The 27,662-nt window shown below is 45.5% G+C and overlaps 1 protein-coding gene across 1 annotated transcript in view; it reads right to left on the reverse strand.

Annotated features, from left to right (window-relative positions):
* Positions 1-1,368: 1,368 nt before the first annotated feature.
* LOC308660520 (uncharacterized protein) overlaps positions 1,369-27,662 on the reverse strand; it is a gene marked incomplete at its 3' end in the record, with an annotated part of 29,961 nt that continues 3,667 nt past the window's right edge. Inside the window, exons 4-5 of the mRNA XM_081314914.1 lie at positions 4,054-4,190; positions 1,369-1,462 (exon numbers count right to left, since the gene is read on the reverse strand). Coding sequence (XP_081171040.1) covers positions 1,369-1,462; positions 4,054-4,190 — 231 coding nt within the window. The remainder of the gene's footprint in view (positions 1,463-4,053; positions 4,191-27,662) is intronic.

A 27,662-nucleotide genomic window follows, 5' to 3' on the forward strand; every position in this document is an offset into this window, starting at 1 on the left:
AAGATCGATGGCAGAATGGAAGACACAGTTGCAGGTCGATGGTGAGAGACTGGGAGAGGTTAATATCAAGAGAGAAATATTTTAATATTTCACCTGCCACATAGCATCCTGGACTTAACAATTGTCGATAAGAAAGATGAAAAAGTCTGGATAGTGGACGTGGCAGTGCCTGGAGACGGCAGAATAGACGAGAAAGAATGGGAGAAGATCACAAAATACAAAGACCTACAAATAGCAATAGAACGACTGTGGCAAAGGCAAGCAAGGGTGGCACCAGCAGTCATAGGCTCCTTGGATGCACCACTTGGACACCATTGGCACTGGCAAATTCGCCATTAGTCAATTGCAAATGGCGGCCTCACTGGGAACAGCTTCCATCCTGCGACGATATCTGTAACACCACCAAACATCCACATCTGCCCATCTGTTCTGACTCGGCTCCTGAACACAACGGACGCACCAATAAATCTCCAACATGCTTTTTGTTCAGGAACGCCAGCAGTTTCACCCAGCCAGATGTTAAAGTCTTTAGCTGCCTCCAAAATATCCAGAGTTAATCTCCGTCTCTCACTACGCTTGCAACCAAAATCCTTCAGGAAGGCTGGCTCTCTTCCAATAAAAGATGCACGCTCCTGCTCAGAAAGCGCTCCGACTCCCAGCACCACAGGATCCGAGGAAACTCCGGCAAGTTTCCTAAAGAAGAGTCAGGAGTTCCAACTAAAACTGGCTGACCGGCAGAGAGACGGATAGTTGTCTGTCATGTGTATTTCTCTCCTTCCCCTGCCTTTTATCCACAGCCGAGGGTGGGACTCTGTTGACAGCGGTGGCTCTTCCGCCCCAAAGACCGGCCCATAGCCTCTCGCCCTTCTCCTCTCCTCAGCCTCCGCGGCGCCCGCACATCATCACTGGCCCCGTGTGATCCTCCGCTCCTGAATCACTTGCCTCCAGGCATGGAGGTCTCAGCCTTATCCTCTGGGGCTGGCAGATGGACCAGGCTCCCCCTCTGTCCCTGGCTGCGACAGATGCATTCCTTCTTCTCCATCAGAGCTTTCAGATGGCCCTGATGCTGGGACCGGCCCCCACTCCTGTCCTTCCTCCTCTGAGTCGGCCGTGGAGTCCTCTGGTGGCCGACAGGTGATGATCCATAATAATAATAATAATAGAGTTGGAAGGGACCTTGGAGGTTTTCTAGTCCAGGCTATTCAACCTGTGGTACGCCTACCATTGGTGGTACCTCGGCACCTGGCAGGTGGTACGCTTACTATGGGTTGACAAGCAGTGTAAAAAAAATGTATTTTTTAAAAAGGTAAAAGTGTAGCGTGGAGATGAGCTGAAGCGGTGGCAATGCAGCACAGGCCTGTGGGAGAGTCAGCTGGAGCTGTGGTTTTCCCGGGGCTCTGCCGAGCACGCAGGATCCGCACCAGGCTCCAGCTGACTGGCACTTCCCGAGGCTGTGTACAACCTGGAGAAAGGAGTCAGTTGCAGCTACACCGAAGACAAAAGGAGGAGGATGGGAAGAGAGGAGAGGAGGCAGGGCAGCACCTGCTGGAAACTCCTCCACCCCTCCCACCTCACGCAGCTACCTCCTTCGGAGCCTTCTGGATGCCAATGGCCCTGCCAGCATAAGTCTGCCCACTTCATCCTGCAAAGCGCAGCTCACCCGGTGCATCTCTGTGGCGTCAAACAAGCCATGCCACCCGCTAGGCGACTGGTGGGACTCGAATATTGGCATATCCCAAAGTGGATCAATCTGAACAGGTTGAAAAACCCTGTTCTAGTCCAACCTCCTTCTCAGGCAGGAGACCCTATCCCATTTGAGACAAATGGCTGTCCAGTCTCTTCTTAAAAACTTCCAGTGTTGGAGCATTCACCGCTTCTGGAGGCAGGTAGTTCCTCTGGTTAATTGTTCTAATTGTCAGGAAATTCCTCCTTAGTTCCAGGTTGCTTCTCTCCTTGATTAGCTTCCATCCGTTGCTTCTTGTCCTGCCTTCACGTGCTTTGGAGAATTGGTTGACCCTCCTCTTCCTTCTGCAAACCCCATATCGCCCCTGGTCCTTCCCCACCCGCCTTTTGTTCCTTACGTTTGTTATACATGGTTGTTTTTCTTATTGTTGTTATATTTGTTATATTTGTTAGAGAAATAGGATTTGTTATATATATTTGTTATCTATGTTTGTTATAGTTATTTGAGAAATAGGATTTGTTATATATGTTTGTTATATTTGTGTGTTGTGTTCTGTTCTATTGTTAATATTGAAATAAAAATTTTTGAAATATTTATCCTGCCCCTCTTTTGTCACAGAGGACACAACCTATTCACATCTTGGTCTTTTTGGCATTTGTGGTGAAAAAATGTGCAGGTGCCCCTTTTGGAGTGTTACTAGGGGGTGGAAACCAACCCAACCTCTTTTCCCCAGAAAGGGTCTTCCACAGATCACCTATTTCCACCGTCACTACAGCGGAGAAAGGACTTGTGTCCTCCAGTTGTGGGTCTGTTACGCAACCCAGCCTGAAGCAGGGGCAATCTCTGCCTCAAGGGAAGAGGCCCCGGGACAGCCTCCATTCGGAGATCAATGGCGTCTCCTCTGAAGAAATGGCTTCTTTTGCAGGCCGGGCCTTGTGAGAAGGCCGTGATGCTCTGTCTGGCATTGGGCTCCTCTAGGGGGGCTCTCTGCCATTCCCAGGCCGGTATTTGGGGAAAGATACCCTGGATTTGGCCAAAATCATCATTTCATTGCATAGAGCAGGGGTGTCCACGCTTGGTAACTTTAAGACTTGGGGACTTCAACTCCCAGAATTCCATGGCTGGGGAATTCTGGGAGATGGACCCAAGTCTTAAAATTGCCAACTTTGGAGACCCCCTAAACCTGGGGTAGGCAACCTTGGCTCTTTTATGACTTGTGGACTTCAACTCCCAGAATTCCTGAGCCAGCCACGGTGAGGGGAAAGGGAGAGGTTTCCAATCTGAGCCATGCTGGATCAGGAATTCTGGGAGTTGAAGGCCACAAATCAGAGATGCCAAGGTTGGCCGAGGGCAGGGGTAGGCAACCTTGGCTCTTTTATGACTTGTGGACTTCAACTCCCAAAATTCCTGAGCCAGCCATGGTGAGGGGAAAGGGAGAGGTTTCCAAGCTGAGCCATGCTGGCTGAGGAATTCTGGGAGTTGAAGTCCACAAGTCATAAAAGAGCCAAGGTTGCCTACCCTTGCCCTAACCTCAATGGCTGGCTGGGGAATTCTGGGAGTTGGAGTGCACAAGTGTTAAAGTTGCCAATTTTGGAGACACCCCCCCCCCAGTGGTGGGATTCAAATACCAGAACAACTGGTTCTCACACTTTATGCAGGCTTGGGCCTCCGATGCCTAGAACGGACTTCCAGAAGTGGCATCATGCACTTCCGGTGGGCTGCTCTAGGCCTGGGAGGCCTGCTCCAGGCCTCCGATGCTTAGAATGGACTTCCGGAAGTGGAATTCACACACTTCCGGTGGGCTGTTCTAGGCCTGGGTGTCCTCCCCCAGGTCTCTGATGCCTCCTTTAGGCCTCCCAGGCTTAGAACAGACTTCCGGAAGTGGTATCCTTGCATTTCCGGTGGACTGTTCTAGGCCTGGGAGGCCTTCCTCCAGGCCTCCGAGCCCTAGATTGGACTTTTGGAAGCCAGCCAGTTCTCCAAATTCACTTAAATTTACCGATTCTCCCAAACCGGTGCGAACCGGCTGAATCCCACCACTGGAGCCCCCTGGTCTATATGGCTGGCTGGGGAATCCTGGGAGTTGGAGTCCACAAGACTTAAAGTTCTCAAGTTTGGAGACCCCCCCCCCCCCGATCTAGATGGCTGGCTGGGGAATTCTGGGAGTTTATTTATTTATTTATTTATTTATTTATTTATTTATTTATTTATTTAATTTGTATACCGCCCTTCTCCCGAAGGACTCAGGGCGGTGAACAGGGCAATACATATTAAAAAACAAGATACAAAAATTAAAAGCGATTAAATTACAGTGCCCATGAATAAATAAGTACACATTAAAAAGTTAAAACCGATTTATAAAACCCAACCCCATCCCATCAGGCCAGGCCAGCTTGTTCAAAAAGGTAGGTTTTGAGATCGCGCCGGAAGGAGCGGAGGTCAGGCGCCATCCGGAGCTCGGCCGGAAGATGGTTCCATAAATGTCTGATATGAAGTTTCTGTTTTCCTGGAACACCAGAAACAATTTAATTGGATGAATCCATAGATGTCTTTATTATAGGTTAATCTGAGTTGGACACAAAACTTTAACCATAAAGAGCCACTAGAGATGAGAATGATAGAATTTTGCTGTTAAGATTCCTATCCAATCAGATCCAACCATTCCTCTTTCTTGTTTTTGTTGTTGTTGTTGTTGCCATGGTAGCCTCCATTGATTCTCATGATTGTTAAGTAACAGGAGAACAATACCTTGTTTTGATATGAATTCCATCCGGATTGGGTTTGGCTTCCACAGTCATTCCCAAATGGATGCCCTGCAAAGCTGCTAAGATTATTATTATTTATTTATTTTTAAATTCCATTTATATCCCGCCCTTCTCCGAAGACTCAGGGCGGCTTACAAGCTTAGCAGTAGCCTTCATTCTATGTACATGCCTGCTTATTAGGGCTTTCCGCCCCCCCCCCCAAGCGGCATTATTACAAAGTCAGCTTATTGCCCCCAACAATCTGGGTCCTCATTTTACCTACCTCGGAAGGATGGAAGGCTGAGTCAACCTTGAGCCTGGTGGGACTCGAACCTGCACTAATTGCAGGCAGCTGGTGTTACTTAAGGAGGCATTAGCCCACTGCTCCACCAAGGAGCAGTCAAGGTTTTATAGCTGATTATAGCTGTCAAGGTTTTCAGTTGGCATATTAAGAATGGAAAATTTAGATTTAGATGCGCCAATGAGATAAGCCAACAGGTCCTTCATAAAAAAAAAAGTCAGATAAAGACGATGCTGTATCCTTTTGTTCTGGCATACCATATGGTTCTTGCTACCTACCTTGTTGCCATTTTTGGCTCAGCACTAGGAGAATGCAGTAATGAATATTATATGATACGGGTAAGCTATTTTAACTTCTTGAAAACATCCTGTAATTTCTTGTTGTATCCTGGATCCTTTGTCATGTTATATCTAAGAATTAATATAGATTTTATGTGTGTGTTCTGATCTACGACTGGAATACGTTAGAAGGAGATACATAGGAAGCACTGAAATTAATTTCCAGATTTCACAGTTTTTAAAAACCACCAACACCTATTCTATTGATAGTCCTTTGCACATATAGTAAAGCAACAATATAGCACAGCATTAAACTAATACCACAGAGAAAATTGCCACGTTTGGAGACACCCCCCAATCTCAATGGGGAATTCTGGGAGTTGGAGTCCACCGGTCTTAAATTTGCCATGGTTGGGAAACCCTGTTCTTGTTGTTGTTGTTAGTTGCGAAGTCGTGTCCAACCCATCGCGACCCTATGGACAACGTTCCTCCAGGCTTTCCTGTCCTCTACCATCTTCTGGAGTCCATTTAAGATCACGCCTCCTGCTTCAGTGACTCCATCCAGCCACCTCATTCTCTGTCGTCCCCTTCTTCTCTTGCCCTCAACCTTTCCCAGCATTAGGCTCTTCTCCAGTGAGTCCTTCCTTCTCCTTAGGTGGCCAAAGGATTTGAGTTTTCGCTTCAGGATCTGGCCTTCTAAAGAGCAGTCAGGGTTGATCTCCTCTAGGACTGACCGGTTTGATCGCCTTTCAGTCCAAGGGACTAGCAGGAGTCTTCTCCAGCACCATAATTCAAAGGCTTCAATTCTTTGGCGCTCAGCCTTTCTTATGGTCCAACTTTCACAGCCATACATTGCAACTGGGAAGACCATAGCCTTGACTATACACACTTTTGTTGGCAGGGTGATGTCTCTGCTTTTTAGTGTGCTGTCTAGATTTGCCATGGCTTTCCTCCCAAGGAGCAAGCGTCTTTTAATTTCTTGGCTACAGTCCCCATCTGCAGTGATCTTGGAGCCTAGGAAAATAAAATCTGTCACTACCTCCATTTCTTCCCCATCTATTTGCCAGGAATTGAGAGGGCCGGATGCCATGATCTTGGTTTTCTTACTGTTAAGTTTCAACGCAAGTTTTGCACTCTCCTTCTTCACTCGCAACAAGAGGCTCTTTAGTTCTTCTTCACTTTTTGCCATTAGAGTGTATCATCTGCATATCTTAGGTTGTTGATATTTCTTCCGGCAATCTTAATTCCAACCCTGTTCTTAGGCTACATCTAATTCTCCTTTTCTTTGCCCTAATTGATTTTTCTCTGTTCCGATGCTTGTCTCCTACGCTGACGGAGCACCGGCTTCGTAGTAGTCCTCTTTTAAGCAGTTAAGAATTCCTGTTTTCGAGGCAGGCTGATTGAAAAGATGCGTGCTAAACAAGTATTTAACTTCTGGATTTTTATTTTTATTTTTTTAAACCAGAGCATAGAGAACCATTTATCTACTTCAAAATCACAAAAAAGTTTGCTTAACGGTCATGACAAAAGAAGACGTAAAATTGGGTCAGTCACGCGGATGGCCTGATTTACAACTCACAGCTTAGACCTGTGCTGGGTGAGGCTCCATTACGGTCATAAGTCAAGGACTACTGTGAGTCTGCTCTTGTGCTTTGATCTTCGTTTATAGCACCTGGTGAAAAGCATCTGCAAACTGGAGAAGGCTTCGGGGTCCAAGGCAGATGGAAAAACCTAAGGGGAGCATTACGTCTATGGAGATTCTCAGTCATTCAAGTCACGGTTGTCCCCCAGGTGCTTTTTCAGGAGGCAACCGGACTTTCTTGTTTTTCTTTAAAGATGTTTCGCTTCTCATGCAAGAAGCTTCTTCAGCTCTGACTGGATGTTGGGGAACAGAAAGATTTATACCCGCTACTACAAGTCCTCTAAAAAAATGGCGATCAGATGGTTTTGCCAATATCAATTAATATACATGATGTTACAAGGAGATTGGTTCGATGACCCAAAAACAAGAACATGGAAGATGATTTGGCAAAGGAAAAAAGCCAGAATAAGACTGAAGAAGAATGGAGTTTCAGCCCATCTTATTGAAATCTGAAACAGAATGTACTTAAATAGATAATGTTGAATACAAGACATTGTTATGAACCGAGATAAAGAAAAAATTTTGGTCATTAAAATGTAGCAGTATAAATATTAATGGCTAATTTGAATATTGATTTGTGCATAAAGGTCATGTAAAGATGAATAATGTAGACAAGCTAAGAACCTATTGTTGAAAGTAATAAATAGGTCTGTATGGAATGTTAAAAACGAAAATTATCAGTTTAAGCAAGAGATAGCAGAGACAAAGAGGAAGAGAGGAAGTATTAAATATTGAAATGAAAAGAAATTTTGATTACTACTTAACAACTGAAAATTAGCAAAAAGGAAGGATATCATATTGTATCCTTAATTTGTTGACATAGAGGGTGAGAAGTTAAGTAAACGGGATGTGTATTTTGAATATTAGATTTTGTGAGGATTGGTGATAGATGAATTGGGAGTATATTAAAAATCTTGGGAACGATAAATATCAAACGTTAAATCTAAATGTTAGTGGAAATTAAAATTGAAAAATCTATTAGGTCATTGATTGTCTAAAAGACTGTATGTTAAAACAATTAGAATATGCGTAAACTAAAAAATAAGGGACGCGGTGGCTCAGTGGGTTAGGACGCTGAGCTTGTCGATCAGAAGGTCGGCAGTTTGGCGGGTCGAATCCCGAGTGCCGCGTAGCAGAGTGAGCACCTGTTACTCGTCCCAGCTTCTGCCAACCTAGCAGTTCGAAAGCACGTAAAAATGCAAGTAGAAAAATAGGGACCACTACGGTGGGAAGGTAACAGCGTTCCGTGCGCCTTTGGTGTCTAGTCATGCCGGCCACATGACCACGGAGACGTCCTCGGACAAGCGCTGGCTCTTCGGCTTTGAAACGGAGATGAGCACCGGCCCCTAGAGTCGGAAACGACTAGCACGCATGTGCGGGGGAACCTTTACCTTTACCTTAAACTAAAAAATATGGATATATGTAAGAAACTTATTTTCTATGTGATTGATAGGATGAAACTTGTCTTTAAATCTACAAATAGACAGCATACATGAAGGGAAAAAGAGAGGAAATGTTTATGGTAGCAATTTGAAATCTGTACTAATGATATCTGTATGTAATTGAATTTACTACTACCCAGCCACCACGTTGCTTTTCAAATATGTGAATGTAATATTAGAAAATCAATAAAATTTGTAAAAGAAATAAAAGCTGGTCCTTAGCCTTCTTTTAGACATTTAGTTATGCACTTTGGGATGAACGCTCTTCCAATGGTGAGGGAGGATGGACGGATTTCCAGAAAACGCTGCAGACTACAGAAACCATTTGCGCTCCAGTTTGAGATGCAGACAACACAGAGTAATCCCCAACAGCCTGCACCTGTCTCCAACAGTGAAGGGGACTCAAGGCAGAAAACATCCTGCAGCAAAGGAGTCTCCACAGCCATTTGCACCACTCAGGTGACCCTGAGGACACAGGTAAACCTCCCAGTGGCCTCAACGACTCTCCGAAAGGATGCAAATGACCAGCTGTCTGCAAGGAGTATAAATCCTTCCCTTCCCCACCATCCGGTCAGAGCTGAAGAAGGTTCTCGGAGGAGAAGCGAAACGTCTTCAAAGAAAAACATAGAAAGTCCAGTTGCCTCTAGGAAAAAGCATCTTTGGGTTAAAGGGAGCATTGTTGAGCGCGATAGAGAGTGGGTAGCCCTGAGGAGGGGTTGCCCTAGATGACCTCAGAGGTCCCTTCCAATTCTATGCTGCTGTGATACATGGGCAGGTCTCTTGACCTGAATGTGGTTCTGACCCATGCTCCTGGGCATGACAACAAAGGATGCCTGGACCATTTTCTTAACAATCCCTTCTCCACACTCTGGACAGTTTAGTTTTTTTCACCAGAAGCTTGGAAAACAGCCAGTTTTGTCTAGTGGTTAAGGTAACCAGGAGATGTTGAGTTCTAGTTCCCACCTTAGGCATGAAAGCCCGCTGGATGCCTTTGGACCAATCACCATGGCTGAGTGACTTTGGGCCAATCACTAGGAGAGGACAAGTTCTAGTCCCACCTTAGGCATGAAAGGCACTAGGTGACTTTGGGCCAATCACCAGGTGAAGCTGAGTTCTAGTCTCGCCTTAGGCACAAAAGGCACTAGGTGACTTTGGGCTAATCACCAGGAGACAGTGAGCTCTAGTCCCACCTTAGGCATGAAAACCAGCTGAATGACCTTGGGCCAATCACCAGGTGAAGTAGAGTTCTAGTGCCGCCTTAGGCACGAAAGGCACTAGGTGACTTTGGGCTAATCACCAGGAGACAGTGACCTCTAGTCCCACCTTAGGCATGAAAACCAGCTGAATGACCTTGGGCCAATCACCAGGTGAAGCTGAGTTCTAGTCCCGCCTTAGGCATGAAAGCCACTAGGTGACTTTAGGCCAATCACCAAGAGATGGGGAGTTCTAGCCCCACCTTAGGCATGAAAGCCAATTGGGCAATCTTGGGCCCGTCCATTCCTCTCAGCCCAACCCACTTCACAGGGTTGTTGTGGGGAAAAATAGGAAGAGGAAACTGTGTTGGATATGCTCACTGCCTCGAGTTATTCGTAAAAGTAATAAAAGCGGGATGCACATTACATAAACGGAGATGCCACTTAAGTGTGTACATCTATTGGGTGCAACCTCTTAAAATGCAGCTTAGCTTCCTTCCTCCACCTTAAGCTTTCTCACAGAGCTTGACCTTAAACCTCTGTGCATTCTACGAGTTGCATTGATCACTCCTTACTCTAGGACGGAAGGATTGAGACTTAAGAAAGAGAATGCTTGCTTTTTTAAAACAGGGCAGTTAAAGCACCACGAGTGCACCCCACATGCCTGCGTGCACTCACACACACAAACCCCGCTATCTGGTTGCACTACTATTGACACTCTTGTGTCTTTGCAAATCCTGTCTTACAGCTATGCTAGAATTCGCACCTGGGCTTTGAATTCCTGCTCTGTTTTGGCGGGCCTTTGTTGAACTGCTTGGAAAACACCGGGTGGTGTTGGAAAAGAGGTTGTCTTTTGAGGCTAAAGAAGGCAAGTCCGTATTGTAGGGAGGGTGTTTAGCTTTCATAATTTGCACCCGGTGCTTTCTGGACAGAAGGCGTCCTTGTAAAAACCCAAGATTTTCAGTGAAGAATCAGTCTTGTACTGAAAAGCAAAAAAGCAGAAAATCAGAAGCTTTTCAGTTGCAAACCTTGCGCTTGGCCCATTGTCCACTTCTCGTGCAAATGGACATCTCTGGCTATAGAGTTGTGACAGCTTATTTGGTCCTAGGATGGATCTTTGGACTTTCCAATAATAAACATGATGGGCCCTGAGCAGACGTCCGAACAACCTAGAATAGAATAGAGCTGGAAGGGACCTTGGAGGTCTTCTAGTCCAGCCCCCCCCTCCCGCTTAAGTAGGAGAACCTGTACCCTTTCAGACAAGTGACTATCTAAGGTAAAGGTAAAGGTTCCCCCGCACATGCGTGCTAGTCGTTTCCGACTCTAGGGGCCGGTGCTCATCTCCGTTTCAAAGCCGAAGAGCCAGCGCTTGTCCGAGGACGTCTCCGTGGTCATGTGGCCGGCATGACTAGATGCCAAAGGCGCACAGAATGCTGTTACCTTCCCACCGTAGTGCTCCCTATTTTTCTACTTGCATTTTTACGTGCTTTCGAACTGCTGGGTTGGCAGAAGCTGGGACGAGTAACAGGCGCTCACTCTGTTACGCGGCACTCGGGATTCGACCCGCCAAACTGCCGACCTTCTGATCGACAAGCTCAGTGTCCTAACCCACTGAGCCACCGTGTCCCTTAGTGACTATCTAGCCTCTTCTTAAAAACCTCCAGTGATGGAGCGCCCACGATTTCTGGTGGCAAGCTGTTCCACTGGTTAATTGTCCTCCCTGTCAGGAAGTTTTTCCTTAATTCCAGGTTGCTTCTCTCTTTGATCAGTTTCCAACCATTGTTTCTCGTCCTGCCCTCTGGTGCTTTGGTGAACAACATGACACCCCACCCCCCTTCATTTTAAACTGCTCAGAGGTTGCTGGAAGAGCTGAAATCTGTGAGTTAAGGAAGGGGGAGTGTAAAGGACAAAAGTAGCGACAGCAGTATATTCAGGGTAAGTGCGTCTGAGATTGTGATTTCCTTTCATTCAGAATGACTGGCCGAGTTCAGTGCAACACTTGTTTTGCAGCTGTCTTTCGCAGTACTCTTTTCAAACTTGGAAACCGTCCTACCTGTAAACAAGTCACTAGTCCACAAGGCAGATTACTTATCTAGGGTCTGTAATCTGTGCTCTTCAGGCAGAAATTAGGTGTTCAGCCCTTCTGCTCTATTGAGCCTCCGTGCTATCTGCCCCCTCTACCACAAAGATCCTGCAGGAGAAGGGCAGTGTGGACAAGCGTGCGATCTGGCAGGGTGAGAGCTGTGAACCATGAACACAAAGCTTTTGTTGTGTCCCTGCACAACAGATACAGTGCCCTTGCTGACCTCAATAGGGACATTAAGGAGACTGGTCAAGGTATTTGTGATGATAACTCAAATAAGCAGGGGATTGTGGTCCGAGATGAAGAACTTTTTTTCGACAGGGAGAAGTGCGAATCTGGTATTACACACCAGTCATGCAAGAACAGAAAGGCATCCAAAAAGAGAAGCCACCTTCTGGTTGGTGATTCAGTTATAAGGGATGTAAATTTAGGAAAGGATACAGAGGTTTCAAAAGAGGCCAGGTGTCTTCCAGGTGCTACTGCCAGCAGGGACAAGAAGCATATTTTTAAGATAGTCAAGAATGCCCGCAAGGACTGTGGTGTGGATGCTATTGTACATCTTGGCGCTAACGATCTGTCCCAAAAAGATGTTGTCATGGTTCCGATAAATGAGACAATTCAAACAAATTGCAGGCATGTTATTTATCTAAAAAGTCTTAGTAATGAAACGAAACATCGGCACTCATGGAGGGATGCCAGAATCAGAAATCTCCTCCCCCCCAAACCCATCATAACACACACATAATCCCCGCCCTTATCTACATGTCATAAATTACATTATCCAATTAGTTTTACATATGAGGTTTCACTTCCCATTCTGTAGGCAGGCTTTTGCAATCATCACAACTTCCGGGTGATTTCCTCCCTCCCAAATGAAGCAATTAAAGTAACAGGCTGTCAGTGCAAAAACATGTCAATATTTGCAGCATTGACATCCGCCTCCCCCCCCTTACAAAAGAACAGATCCTGTAATGTAAACAAACACAAGTTAGGAGCTGGCTTTTGGTTTGTTGGGGTGTTTCTCATAAAAGTTTTTGGTAACTTTGCGAACAAAGTTATCACTAAAAGCCAACATAGGTTTGTCAAGAACAGATCATACCAGACAAATCTTACTGCATTCTTTGACCAAGTGACAAAACTAGTGGACCAGAGGAATGCTGTAGATATAATTTACTTGCACTGCAGTATGGCATTTGATAAAGTAGATCACAACCTACTACTTGATAAGATAGAAAAATGTGATGGATTCGTAGCTGGCTGACAGGCCGTACTCAGCGTGTGGTCCTCAATGGAACTGCATCTACATGGAAGGAAGTGTGTAGTGGGGTGCCCCAGGGCTCTGTTCTGGGCCCAGCGCTCTTCAATATCTTCATTAATGATTTGGATGAGGGGATAGATGGGGAACTCATCAAATTTACAGACGACACCAAGGTGGCAGGAATAGCCAATACTCCAGAAGATAGGCTTAAGATACAGGAGGATCTGGACAGACTTGAACACTGGGCACTATCTAACAAAATGAAATTCAATTGTGAAAAAAGTAAGGTTCTACATTTAGGCAGGAAAAATCAAATGCACAGTATAGTATAGGTGGTACCTTGCTCAATAGTAGTAACTGTGAGAGAGATCTCGGAGCCCTAGTGGACAATCCCTTAGATACGAGCCAGCCATGTGATGCAGCTGCCAAAAAAGCCAACACAGTGCTAGGCTGCATTAACAGAGGGATAGAATCAAGATCACGTGAAGTACTAATACCACTTTACAATGCCTTGGTAAGGCCACACCTGGAATACTGCATCAAGTTTTGGTCACCACGATGTAAAAAAGATGTCGAGACTCTAAAAAGAGTACAGAGAAGAGCAACAAAGATGATTAGGGGGCTGGAGGCTAAAAGATATAGGGAACGGTTGCTGGAATTGGGTATGTGTAGTTTAACGAAGAGAAGGGTGAAGGGGGACATGATAGCAGCCTTCCAATATCTCAGGGGCTGCCACAAAGAAGAGGGAGTCAAGCTATTCTCCAAAGCACCTGAAAGCAGGACAAGAAGCAACGGATGGAAACTCGTCAAGGAGAGAAGCAACCTAGAACTAAGGAGAAACTTCCTGACAGTGGGAACAATTAACCAGTGGAACCACCTGCCTCCAGAAGTGGTGAATGCTCCAACACTGGAAGTTTTTAAAAAGAGACTGGACAGCCACTTGTCTGAAATGGTATAGGGTTTCCTGCCTGAGCAGGGGGTTGGACTAGATGACCTCCAAGGTCCCTTCCAACTACTTCTTCTTCTTCTTCTTCTTCTTCTTCTTCTTCTTCTTCTTCTTCTTCTTCTTCTTCTTCTTCTTCTTCTTCTTCTTCTTCTTCTTCTTCTTCTTCTTATTATTATTATTATTATTATTATTATTATTATTATTATTATTATTATTATGTCAGCTTTCACATCGCTAGATTTCACCCAAATGGCTTCAGACATTGTACTAGGTACTGCAATTTTCCCTTAAAGATTCTAGAGTCAAGAATACGTTTCACTTCATAATGGGTCTGACCCACTACTATGAGGGGTCCAGGTGCTTTCTTAGGGCGAGGTCTCTCTGTGCAGAATGATTTCCAGAGCTTGGGGCAGGAACTTAGCAGGATAGGCTGTAGGCTTACTTTTTCAGAGGTTTTACCAGTGTATAAGGAGCCAAATGGAAAAAGGCCGGCTTATAGCAGAATTTAACATGTGGCTAAAGGAGTGGCGTAAAGGGGAAGGCTTTGGATATATATTATTCACGATGTCTGCAGCTGGTCCAGTGAAAAAATGTACAAAAGAGATGGTTTGCATCCATCCGAAAAAGGGACTTGGCAATAAATTCACAGATTTTCTGGACAAATATTTAAACTAAACAACGAGGACAGTGAGTTAATTGATACGGAACATTTCTGTCCCCGGCAATCTAAAAATTATAGGGTTATCAGTGCATGTAACATAGGGTGTGTGTGTGTGTGGACAAGAATATCAACCTAGCTGTCAAGCAAAATCAAGCTTTCAATAGTGAGTGCCACACCAGGTGCATTAATCAAACGGGGTGGTAAGAAAATGGGGGAACTCAGGTGCCACACAGGTTATGTAGAAAGTAAACACAGGGTCAGTCATGAAGGACTCAGATGTCTGTACACCAACGCACAGAGTATGAGCAATAAACAGGGTGAACTAGAATTTCAGGTAAATGAGGGCAGATATGATATTGTTGCCATTACGGAAACGTGGAACACACAGCTAGAGGGATTTAAATTATTTAAAAGAACCAAACCAAATAAAAGGGGAGGTGGAGTTGCTCTCTCTATAAGAAATAGCTACATCTCTACAGAATTAGAGCACAACAATGATGAAAACTGTAAACTTGAAAGCATTTGGGTCAATATAAGAGGGGGGAAAATGACATTGCCATGGGTGTATACTATAGGCCACCCACCCAAACAGAGGAAATAGATGAGCTTTTTGCCAATCAGTTAACTAAGGTGTGTAGGAAGCGCATCACAATAGTAATGGGGGACTTTAATTACCCCGATATCAACTGGGAGACAAACTCTGCACCAAGTGGAAGATCAAACAGATTCCTAACAAACCTAGCAGACAACTTTGTCTCCCAAAGAGTAGAGAAGGGAACTCGGGGATTAGCCATATTGGATTTAATTCTCACTAAGAGATGAAATGATAGAAGGTGTTGAAGCCACAGGAAACTTGGGGGGGGGGAGTGATCATACGATATTGGCATTCAACATTATGCAAGCACAAGCAATAGAACAGAGTCAACCTAGAGTCTTGGACTTTAAAAGAGGTAATTTCAATAAAATTAGAGAGACCTTGAGAAGAATTCCATGGATGAGAATCCTCAAGGGGAAAACAACTCAAGAAGCTTGGGAAATTTTGAAAAGTGAGATAATAAAAGCCCAGTCTAGCACAAAACCAACGAAAAAGAAAACAACAGCTCTCAAAAGAAACCAGCATGGCTGCATAAAGAACTCTGATAAATTGAAAGCTAAAAAGGACAAGTATTAGAAGTGGAAAGAGGGGCACATAACTAAGGCAGAATATCAGCAAATAGCCCGTGCCTGCAAAGATGAAGTGAGGGAAGCTAAGGCTCAAAATGAACTAAGGCTTGCGACCAAAGTCAGAAATAACAAAAAAAAGCTTCTTTCAACATATAAAAAAACAAGAAAAAAGTTAAGGAAATGATTGATCCATTCGTGGGGGAAAGCGGCAAGAAGGTGACAAGCAACAGGGAGAGAGCCGAACTATTTAACTCGTTTTTTGCATCCGTCTTTACACAAAGGGGAAAAACAGCCCAACCTATCAAAAACAGTACCGTAAAAAACAGATTAGAAACAGAAATAAGACAGTATCTTTTCTTTTTTTTCTTTTGTTTTTCGATATGAGAACTAGAAAAATGTGTGGGATGATTAACAAAAAGGAAACGTTTTAGGTATTTAAATGTAGTTGATTTTAAGAAAATTCCAATGGATAAGTAAAAACGGGAAAAATGTTTTGAATAGAGTTGCAACATTAGACAATTGGATTTATTAAATGAAACATTTAAAGATTAAACATAGGTTTAATTATGGGTAAAAAGAACAGAAAGAATTTGGAAACAAGTGTATACTATTCAAGAGGGATACGTATTTTAAGTAGTATATTATTTTCTTTTTTTCCTTTTTTATTTTTTAAGATATGAAAATAGATTTAAATACTTTAAGGTAATCAATTCTGGGAAAATTTTAACCAGTAGAAAAGTTTGGAACATTGTAGGGAAAATAAATTTAAATAAGGATTGTAAACAGGATTTGTGACGAGGCAACCAAGGTGACCGGATAGGAAAGAAGCACGATATTGATGAGATTATTATTGGCAGAAATTTTAGAAAAATCTTTATATTTAATTGTTACTTATCAAATTAATAAGAATAAAGAGAATATTATAGAAAGTAGAGAAAATCAAGCAAAGTTATTCTGCGGATTTTGGAATATAGAAACTAATCGTTAGTGATTATTTTGTAAATATAAACCCCGACAACACGCTGTTTACCCAATATCAAGATGTTTATATTAAAAAATCAATAATATATATATTATTTTAAAAAAGGGGCACAATATCTTGTTTTGGTAGAATCTGTTCCACGTGGTTGGATTTTTTCTTTCTTGTCTGGATTGCTCATGAGAAATTACCTCTCAGTTTGAGCACCCCAGGAGAGAACCTCTCTCTCTTTTGCTTATCTAACAATAATTTGGCAGTGGGAAAAAGGTCTCTGCCCCTCAGCAGAAACAACGCGGGCAGCTGACCCTTGACAGAGGGACGTTGCCACACAAAAAAAGGAAAAAAGGACCCCAAAGCAGAATGGCAACACAAAGGGAATCAAAATGGAGGCTGGCCAAGAGCTGCCTCAGCTAGCTTAGTGGAGCTTCCACATCAAGAGGCAGTCTACAGCCAAAGAGCCGTGCCCTCTGTGCCCAAAGATGGGAAAGGGGCAGATTTGGGGATTTGTGGGTCCCTTCCCAGAGACTTTGGGCTGGCCTCGGGGTGTGCAGAAAAGGCGGGGAGGGGGATCTGTGGGGGACCCCAGAGGAGGCCTGTCCTCTCCTGGAGGATTCCACCGGCTTGGTGATGTCATCCGGACAGTTCAACTGACGCTCATCTGCCTCAAAATGGCTCCCGGGCTGTAAGTGGGGCTGCTGGGCTCTGGGGAACGTTTCCCGTTTTCTGGCCACTTTCCCCGAGGATTGGGACACTCCGCAGAGGAGGGGGGGCAGCCACGAACGGAAGGGAAGCGCTGCCTGCGGGAGTGGAAATCTCTCCGTTCTGGGGTGGGAGGCCAAAGCTCTCCAAGGGAAAAGCGGAAAGTCCGGTCGCCTGGTGGAAAAAGGATCTTTGGGATGATCCTCCTAGGAAAGGGGAACGGGGGGGGGGAGGAGGAGGCAAAGGGGTTATAATTTTATCTCATTGGGGCTAAAAGCTTCGGCTGAGCCCTTCCAGCAGGTTTAAGCCAGGTTGAAAGGGAGGGGCTGGTTTCTGGAATCAGAGGGATGGTGGGAAGGAGGCTTTCATTGCGTTCCTTTTTTTTCCTCTCTCTTCTAGGCGTTTCTTCTTCTTCTTCCCCTTTTTCTTCCCCAAAAAGATGGCAAAGGTCTCCCCGATGCCTCCAGCCCGCAATGTCACCCCAAAGCCTAAAAGGCAAAAGGTGACCTTCACTATCACCATAGAAATGGTGAAGAGAGAGCCATATAGTAAGTGGAGACTTTGGGTCGGGCTCCTCCGGGCCCACTCAGCACCCCCCCTCTGCAGCTCCTGCTGGGGTACCTGGGAGCGTCTCTCATGGACGCCCAAAGGGAGCTGGATTTCCAAATGGCCCCCGCAGAGAGAGCAGGAGTTGCCCGAGGCCTGGGTGAGAATCTCTCCCCGGCCAGGAGGATCCACCAGCTCCGTGAACCGGAAGGAGCTTCCGGATAGATGGAGTGGGGTCTCGAGGGGAAGAGCGGTGCAGAGGAGGCCCTGATTTGCGGGGGGTCTTCATCTGGGGGAGGCCTAAAAGTTTGCTCAGCACCTTCCTCTCCCTTTCCCAGGGTGCCCCATGAAGAAGAGGAGGGAGAAGAGGAGGAGGGGGCAGCCCTTCTTCATCAGAACGGAGAAGGTAAGTAGCAACCTGGAAAGGCCAAACTGTGGACCCCCCCCCTCATATAGTCCCCCTCTTGGGGAAAAAGGGCAGGGGACCCTTTCGATCCACTGGGTGGTGGATCGGGGGATCCCTGGACCAGGTGCGAATCCTCGTCTCGGTGGGCCAAAGGGAAGGCGGGGGGGGGGGTTGACTCTGCAAGACCCTTTGGCCACAGCAAGCTGGAGCTCTCTCTTCTGTGTCTCTCTTCCAGCTGCCTCATCCCCAGATCCTCAACCTGGAGAAAGAGGAAGAGGATGACCATATAAACGAAGGTAAGTTTCTTACTGATAAAGTAATCGATGGAGATCCTTGTGGCGGGTCATTGTGTCGATAGGCATAGGCTTCCCTTCCTTCTTCCCTTCCTTCGTCTCACTTCCCCTCTCCCCCATGCAGGAGACCTCATTTTAGAGGACATATAGCTTCCTCCCCACCACCTTCTCCACCGTCCCCCAAAGCGCCTGAAGGCCGGACGAGAAGCAACAGACGGGAACCGATCAAGGAGAGAAGCAACCCGGAACTGAGGAGGAATTTCCTGACAGTGAGAATTATTAACCAGTGGAACTACCTGCCTTCAGAGGTTGTGGCTGCTCCAACACTGGAGGTCTTTAACAGGAGACTGGACAGCCACTTGTCTGAAATGGGATAGGGTTTCCTGCCTGACCAGGGGGTTGGACTAGATGACCTCCAAGGTCCCTTCCTCTATTATTATCATTATCATTATTATTATTATTATTATTATTATTATTATTATTATTATTATTATTATTATCATTATCATTATTATTATCATTACTATAGCATGGATTTAGAGGACTTCCACTCAGACTCAAGAAAAGTCCCTGTGTTTCTAACACCATCCGTTAATGAGGTTAGCCAAGATGGCGGCAGCGTTGGAAGCAGAATCAGATCCACGGGGAAAGAAGTAACCAAACCCAGTGGGAAGGTACTAGGAGAGAAGAAGGGGGAAGGGAGGAAAAAGAAGGAGAAAGCTAGATAGGGAAGAGAGAAAGGATAAAGGAAAAGGGGGAATTGGGGCCAGGAGGAAAAAGCCAGCAAGCCAGAGCGCAGTTAAGGAATGGCTGCAGGTGGAGTCTGAGGCAGCCGGCAGCAGAGAAGGAGGGGGCCAGCTCAGGAGCTCAGCTAAGCAGATCAATGCTGGGAAGGAAAAAGAAAGAGCAGTGAGCCGGCAGCTGAATAGCAGACCAGGAGGGAGACTGTGGGAAGCAAAGAACCGCCAAGATCGCACGTTTTAAGGGTTGGCCATCTGACTCTTCCCTCTGCAAGAGGAATTAACGGTTCAAAGGGATGCTCTGCACGAAACACCATCCAGGCTGAGGGAGGCCCAGCTGCACCCGGGAGGATGAGCCAAGAGACCGGAGGCCCGTGGAAGAGGAACCGGAGCGCCCCAACCCCGTCCCACAGAGCGGCCATGCAGGATCATAAAGGGGAGGACGTTGGAGGACCGGAAAGGCCCGGCTGGCCAGCGACCCAGCCCGGCCCAACGAAGCAGAGACTAGTATGGCAAACCGGGCAATGCATCATGCCGGCAGCTTCAGCGGTGGAGAGGAGGCAGCCGGGGGCAGTGCAGAGCAAACAACAAACTCATGGAACAGGTGACATACTGTTGTGGTATGCAGCACATGTTCCATGTATGTTCTTATGCCCAAAGAACATACAATCTACACATGCATTAGATCTGAACTACTACAAGGAAAAGTAAGGAACTTAGAGGCAACCCCAGCCAAACCCCAACGTACGAAAAAAAGCTCTACCAAAACCCAACCAAACAATGAACAAATAACTGACCCTACTGATAAACTCCTGCAGGAAGACAAATGGAGGTGTGTCACACAAAGAAGGAAACACAACACTGAAAGACAGAAGCAGCGGCCAACTAATAATCCCCTTCTGCTCAATCCAACCCATTAAAACTGAGCAATCGATGTCGCCCCTTAGATGGAAACGCTCAGACCCACAACCTGCCCTTCAAAGAAAACATGCAGACACCTAGCAAAGAAACAAGTTCAAATATCCCTAAAAAACTCACTTCAAATGTCCCTAATAATATCACATCCACAAACACACCTGAGATAAACAGAAAAGCGCCCCAGACTGCAGCCCCCCCAAAAGGAAGGCGAGTTTTGTTAATAGGAGATTCTATCCTCAAAGGAACAGAAAAATCCGTCTGCAGACCAGACACACAATCCAGGGTTTGTATGTTGTCTCCCTGGAGCAAAAATCAAAGATGTGGCTGAGAACCTACCCAAAATAACACAGATCCTTTCCTCTTCCTCCACATTGGGAGGAGTGACACAGCAAAGCACCTGAGTACGATAGTCAGAAATTATAAGCAACTAGCAATAAAGCTAAGAAGCCAGGAGCAGAAGTAGCGTTCTCATCAGTACTCGTCTCACCTGAGAAGAAGTGATGGAGGGAGTTGAAGTGGCTGTAATCTTGGGCGAAAGTGACCATGTCGTACCGGAATTTAATATAATGCAAACAGCAGCAAGAGAAAACAATGCAACCAGTGTCTTAAACTTCAAAAGAGCTGACTTTAACAAACTCAGAGATAACTTAGGCAAGATCCCATGGATGAAAATCCTAAAGGGTAAAACAACTCAAGAAGCGTGATAAACTCTGAAAAATGCAATCATTAAAGCCCAGACCAGCACAATACTACTTGTTAGGAATTGTTGTGCAGAGGTCTCCTTGTGCTAGCAAACGAGTTGCACAGACAAGGAAGGGTACTGAGAGCAGTAAGAGTCACACAGTAACCACAAGAGTACACTGAGTTGTGAAAACAGAAAGTATTTTACTTTTGAGGTGGTGTAAAAACAAAAATGCACGGTCGAAAAGAAAAAACAGTCCAGGTCATACACAATAGTAACAGTCCAAGGAGTATTCCAAATACAAAATCTTCTTACCGGTCCAGAGGTCATATACAGAGTTCAGGTTTATCACAGTAGTAAACCAACAGTACAGCAAAACAGTAATAGTAGAGAGAGCAGTGAATTCAGAGAGAAAGAAGCTACGTTCCTAGCTAGCTCTTATGGCCATGAGAAGACTTACACACCCATTGGCCAATTAACATCTTAAACTCACAGCATCATGGTTTATATTTTCAACCCAATTACGAAGGCTATCACCGTATGCCTAACACCACTGAAAAAGGAAAAACAAGAAATTCAAGACGGTACCAGCATGGCTGCACAAAGGTCTCTCTGACAAACTGAAGGACAAGAAGGACAAATACAAAAAACGGAAAGAGGGGCGCATTACTAAGGACGATTATGAGCAGACAGCCAGAACATGCAAAGTCGGGAAAGCAAAGGTCCCTTCCAGCTCTACTCTATTCTACTCCCAATGAAAGGCAACACACATTGAGAGGAGAAAATAATTCTAGAAATAAAGCACTGGCTAAAACTTTGGTTTCCTGGATCATGGACTGCATTTCCTACGGGAAGGACTCTTGCCAAGGGAGGGGTTGCACCTCACGAAAACAGGCAAAAATGTACTTGGAAATAGACTGGCCCAACTCATCAGGAGGGCTTTAAACTAAGACTGAGGGGGAAGGGGGACCAATCTCTAGAACCTCTTGAACCCAAAACCAATCATAAATCCTAAGAAAAGAAATCAAACAATGAGGTAGGGAGTGATGAGAAGCATAGCGACGCACAGGCAGAAAAGTATCTACCGAAATGCACGTGATCAAAGGTAAAATCTCTCCAGAATGTATATGGGTCAATATAAAAGAGGGAAAAAAGGGATGTTTCCATACTTGTGTATTACAGGCCACCCAACCAATCTGAAGAAATAGATGAACTCTTTCCCAACCAATTAACTAATATATGTAGGAAGCATACCACAATAGTAATGGAAAACTTCGACTATCCAGATACCAACCGGGAGACAAACTCTGCAGCGAGCAGGAGATGAAAGAGATTCCTAACCAACCTAGCCGACAACATTGTCATCCAAAAGGTGGAGTAGGGAACGAGACGCAAAGCTATACTGGACGTAATTCTTACTAATAGAGAAGAAGTGATAAAGGGAGTTGAAGTGGCTGTAATCTTGGGCGAAAGTGACCACCTCATGTTGGAATTTAATATACTGCAAACACTAGCAATAAAAAAAACAATCCAACCAGGGTCTTAAATTTCAAAAGAGCTGAGTTTAACAAACTCAGAGAGAACCTAGGAAAGATCCCATGGATGAAAATCCTAAAGAGGGAAAACAACTCAAGAAGCGTGATAAACTCTGAAAAATGCGATCATTAAAGCCCAGACCAGCACAATACCACTGAAAAAGAAAAACAAGAAATTCAAAAAGAAACCAGCATGGCTGCACAAAGACCTCTCTGACAAACTGAAAGACAAAAAGGACAAATGCAAAGAACGGAAAAAGGGGCACATAACTAAGGCCGATTATGAGCAGACAGCCAGAACATGCAAAGTCACGAAGGCAAAGGCTCAGAACGAACAAAGACTTGCAACAGAAATCAAGGATAATTTAAAAAAAAGTTTCATCCAATACATTAACAACAAGAAAGAAGTCAACGAAACTCTAGGTCCACTGAAGAGAGAAGATAGCAAGGAAATAACAGGCAGCAGAGAGAAAGCAGAGCTGATTAACTCATACTTTGCATCAGTCTTCACACAAAGGAAACTATAGCCCAACATATAAAAAGAACATTGCAAAAGAGAAACTAGAAACACAAATTAAGATAAGCAAGAAAGTGGTAAGAGAACACCTGTCCAACCTTGACGAATATAAATCACCTGGACCCGACAGATTACATCCCAGAGTTCTGAAGAATCTGACAGATGTTATCTCAGAACCGTTGCAACACATCTTTGACAAATCCTGGAGCAGCAGAGAAGTACCTGAGGATTGGAAAAGGGCTGAAGTCCCTATCTTTAAGAAAGGGGGGAAAAACAGACCAATCAGGCTAACATCAATACCTGGGAAGATCCTGGAAAAGATAATAATAATAATAAAAAAGATCTACAAAGAGCTAAAAGCAAACAAAGTCATAACCAGCAGCCAGCACAGGTTTCTTAAAAACAGATCATGCCAAACCAATCTTATTCCATTCTTCGATCAAGTGACTAAACTAGTAGACCAGCAAAATCCTGTGGACATAATATACTTGGACTTCAGTAAGTCATTTGATAAGGTAGACCACATCCTACTCCTTGATAAACTAAGAAAAGGTGGGATAGACAACCTCACGACCAGATGGATCTGTGGCTGGCTAACAAACCGTACTCAACGAGTAGCCCTCAACGGCACTACATCCACATGGAGAGAAGGAAGCAATGGGGCAGCACAAGGCTCCGTCTTAGGCCCACGACTCTTCAATATCTTCATAGGTGACTGAGATGAGGGAATTGAAGGGGAACTCATCAAATGTGCAGATGACACCAAACTAGCAGGAGGAGCCAACACCCCAGAAGACAAACACAGGATCCAGAAAGTTATTGACCAACTTGAACAATGGGCCCTATCCAACAAAATGAGTTTCAATGTGGAGAAAAGCAAAGTCTTATATTTAGGCAGGAAAAACCAAAGTACAAATACAGATTGGAGGAGACCTGGCTCAGAAACAGCCACTGTGAGAAGGATCTTGGAGTCCTAGTGGACCATCACTTGACTATGAGCCAGCCGTGTGCAGCAGCGACCAAAAAAGCTAACAAAATCCTGGGTTGTATGAACAGAGGCATAGAATCAAGATCACGAGAAGTACTATTTGCACTTTATAAAGTCCTAGTAAGACCACACCTGGAATACTGCAGCCAGTTTTGGTCACCATAACACAAAAAAGATGTTGAGAGTTTGGGAAAAAATCAAAGAAGAGCAACTAAGATGATCAGGGGCTTGGAGATCAAAACATACGAAGAATGGCTACAGGATTTGTGTCTGGCTAGTCTAAGGAACCCCTTCATGGATTACTGCCTTGTCGTGGCGAAGGGGCTTGCATAATTCAATGAAGCTATGAGCTATGCCGTGCAGGGCCACCCAAGACGGAAAGGTCATAGCAGAGAGTTCTGACAAAACGTGATCCACTGGAGAAGGAAATGGCAACCCACTCCAGTATCTTTGCCATGAAAACCCTATGGACAGTACCAAAAGGCAAAACGATATGACGCTGGAAGATGAGCCCCTCAGGTCGGAAGGCGTCCAATATGCTACTGGGGAAGAGCAGAGGGCTAGTACTAGTAGCGCCAGAAAGAATGAAGCGACTGGGCCAAAGCCGAAAGGACGCTCAGCTGTGGATGTGTCTGGTGGTGAAAGGAAAGTCCGATGCTGTAAAGATTTTTTCTCCATAGGAACCTGGAATGTAAGATCCATGAAGCAAGGCAAGCTGGACGTGGTCAAACAAGAGATGACAAGACTAAACATCGACATCTTAGATGTCCTTATCGTCATGGTTGCATTTGCTCTGTTCTACTCTTCTGACCTTCAAATACGGCCTGTTGGGACAGCAGTGAACGTGGCGCCTGGTTTCTCCGACTGCTGCTGTCTGGAGCATCTCTCCCCAGGCTGGAAGAAGGGTTAAAGACCGTGCGAATCCACGGACTCCACTGATGGGTGGCCTAGGAGATTTGATGGGTCAGTGTCAAACCTTCCAGCCAGCGTTTTCTTCCATCTATGGGTCATTTGCATCTCCCCAGTTACATGCTCCCCATTTAAGGCAAATACAAGATAAAGAAGACAGACGTTCAGCTAAAAGGACTCTATTGACAGAATCTTGCATGTCTGAAAGTACAAACGTCCCACTGTTGTTTTTAACTACAGATCTAATATGGCGGCTGCTTCCTCAGTCTCTTTCTCTGACTGTTACGTAGACGGGCGACTCCTCCTGCTCCTGTCTGACACCTCCCATTGCCCCCAGATTGTTGGGGGCAATAAGCTGACTTTGTAATAATGCCGCTGGGGTGTGTGTGAAAGCCCTAATAAGCAGGCATATACATAGAATGAAGGCTACTGCTAAGCTTGTAAGCCGCCCTGAGTCTTCGGAGAAGGGCGGGATATAAATGGAATTAAAATAAAAAATAAAAAAATAATTTAGAAGAAAAGATGAAAAAGTGGAGGAGAAAGTGGGGGGGAAGAAAAGCATTGTGTTCCAACTTCTTTTGGAGCAGTACAATGATGTATTGACCTACAATCTTGATTTTTCGTTTCAAATAATAATAATAGTAGTAGTAGTAAAATGATGATGATGATGATGATGATGATGATAATAATAATAATAATAATAATAATAATAATAATAATAATAATAATAATAATAATAATAATAATAATAATAATAATAATAATAATAATACCTTGATGTGGTTGTGGTGATTGCGTACTCTGAGGAAGGTGAGAGCTATGCCAGAGGCTCAACTATACTGGGCCGGTCTCATCAGAGGAGTGAAAAAGTGTCTCTCCCATAAAAAATACGGAGAGACGTAAATTGCGCAAAGCCACACCAGCTCGGATGTCGCCCAGGTTAACAAGGTCCACTCTAGATATTGGAGTTCCTGGATATCTGGTGAAAAATGGGCCAGAGCAGGGATCTCCAACCCCCGGTCCGTGGACAGAGCCAGTCCGCGGCCTGCCAGCAACCGGTCCGCACAAACAAACAAAGCCCCATCGGAGGGATGCAGGCAGCAGAGAAAACCACGCACTCTCCGGTCTGCGGAAAAACCTCTCTCCACGGATCTTGTCCCTGGTGTCCCAAAGGTTGGGGGCCTCTGGGCTACAGGACTGTTGGCTGAACAACCAGGGCCAGCAGCTGCAGAACCACTGGAAGAAAAGGTGGATAATCAAGTGCCTAGAAATAACAGTAGAAACAGCAGAAAATGTGTGCAAAGATCGATGGCAGAATGGAAGACACAGTTGCAGGTCAATGGTGAGAGACTGGGAGAGGTTAATATCAAGAGAGAACTATTTCGATATTTCACCTGCCACATAGCATCCTGGACTTAACAATTGTCGATAAGAAAGACGAAAATGTCTGGATAGTGGATGTGGCAGCGCCTGGAGATGGCAGAATAGAGGAGAAAGAACAGGAGAAGATCACAAAATACAAAGACCTACAAATAGAAATAGAACGACTGTGGCAAAGGCAAGCAAAGGTGGCACCAGCGGTCATAGGCCCCTTGGATGCACCACTTGGACACCATTGGCACTGGCAAATTCGCCATTAGTCAATTGCAAATGGCGGCCTCACTGGGAACAGCTTCCATCCTGCGACGAGATCTGTAACACCACCGAACATCCACATCGGCCCATCTGTTCTGACTCGGCTCCTGAACGCAACAGACGCACCAATAAATCTCCAACATGCTTTTTGTTCAGGAACGCCAGCAGTTTCACCCAGCCGGATGTTAAAGTCTTTAGCTGCCTCCAAAATATACAGAGTTAATCTCCGTCTCTCACTATGCTTGCAACCAAAATTCTTCAGGCAGGCTGGCTCTCTTCCAATAAAAGATGCACAGTCCCGCTCAGAAAGCGCTCCGACTCCCAGCGCCACAGGATCCGAGGAAACTCCGGCAAGTTTCCTAAAGAAGAGTCAGGAGTTCCAACTAAAACTGGCTGACCGGCAGAGAGATGGACAGTTGTCTGTCACGCGTATTTCTCTCCTTCCCCTGCCTTTTATCCACAGCCGAGGGTGGGACTCTGTTGACAGCGGTGGCTCTTCCGCCCCAAAGACCGGCCCATAGCCTCTCGCCCTTCTCCTCTCCTCAGCCTCCGCAGCGCCCGCACATCATCACTGGCCCCGTGTGATTCTCCGCTCCTGAATCACTTGCCTCCAGGCATGGAGGTCTCAGCCTTATCCTCTGGGGCTGGCAGATGGACCAGGCTCCCCGTCTGTCCCTGGCTATGACAGATACATTCCTTCTTCTCCATCAGAGCTTTCAGATGGCCCTGACGCTGGGACCGGCCCCCACTCCTGTCCTTCCTCCTCTGAGTCGGCCGTGGAGTCCTCTGGCGGATGACAGGTGATGATCCATAATAATAATAATAGAGTTGGAAGGGACCTTGGAGGTTTTCTAGTCCAGGGCTTTTCAACCTGTGGTACGCCTACCATTGGTGGTACCTCGGCACCTGGCAGGTGGTACGCTTACGATGGGTTGACAAGCAGTGTAAAAAAACCGTATTTTTTTAAAAAGGTAAAAGTGTAGCGTGGGGATGAGCTGAAGCGGTGGCAATGCAGCACAGGCCTGTGGGAGAGTCAGCTGGAGCTGCGGTGTTCCCGGGGCTCTGCCGAGCACGCAGGATCCGCACCAGGCTCCAGCTGACTGGCACTTCCCGAGGCTGCATACAACCTGGAGAAAAGAATCAGTTGCAGCTACACCGAAGACAAAAAGAGGAGGATGGGGAGAGAGGAGAGGAGGCAGGGCAGCACCTGCTGGAAACTCCCACCCCTCCCACCCCACTCAGCTACCTCCTTCGAAGCCTTCCGGATGCTGGTGGCCCTGCCAGCATAGGTCTGCCTGCTTCATCCTGCAAAGCCATCTCTGTGGCGTCAAACAAGCCATGCCACCCGCTAGGCGACTGGTGGGACTCAAATATTGGCATATCCCAAAGTGGATCAATCTGAACAGGTTGAAAAACCCT

The sequence above is a fragment of the Vipera berus genome, assembly GCF_964194415.1.
Source record: "Vipera berus genome assembly, chromosome: 1".
In the NCBI taxonomy this organism is placed as follows: Eukaryota; Metazoa; Chordata; class Lepidosauria; order Squamata; family Viperidae; genus Vipera; species Vipera berus.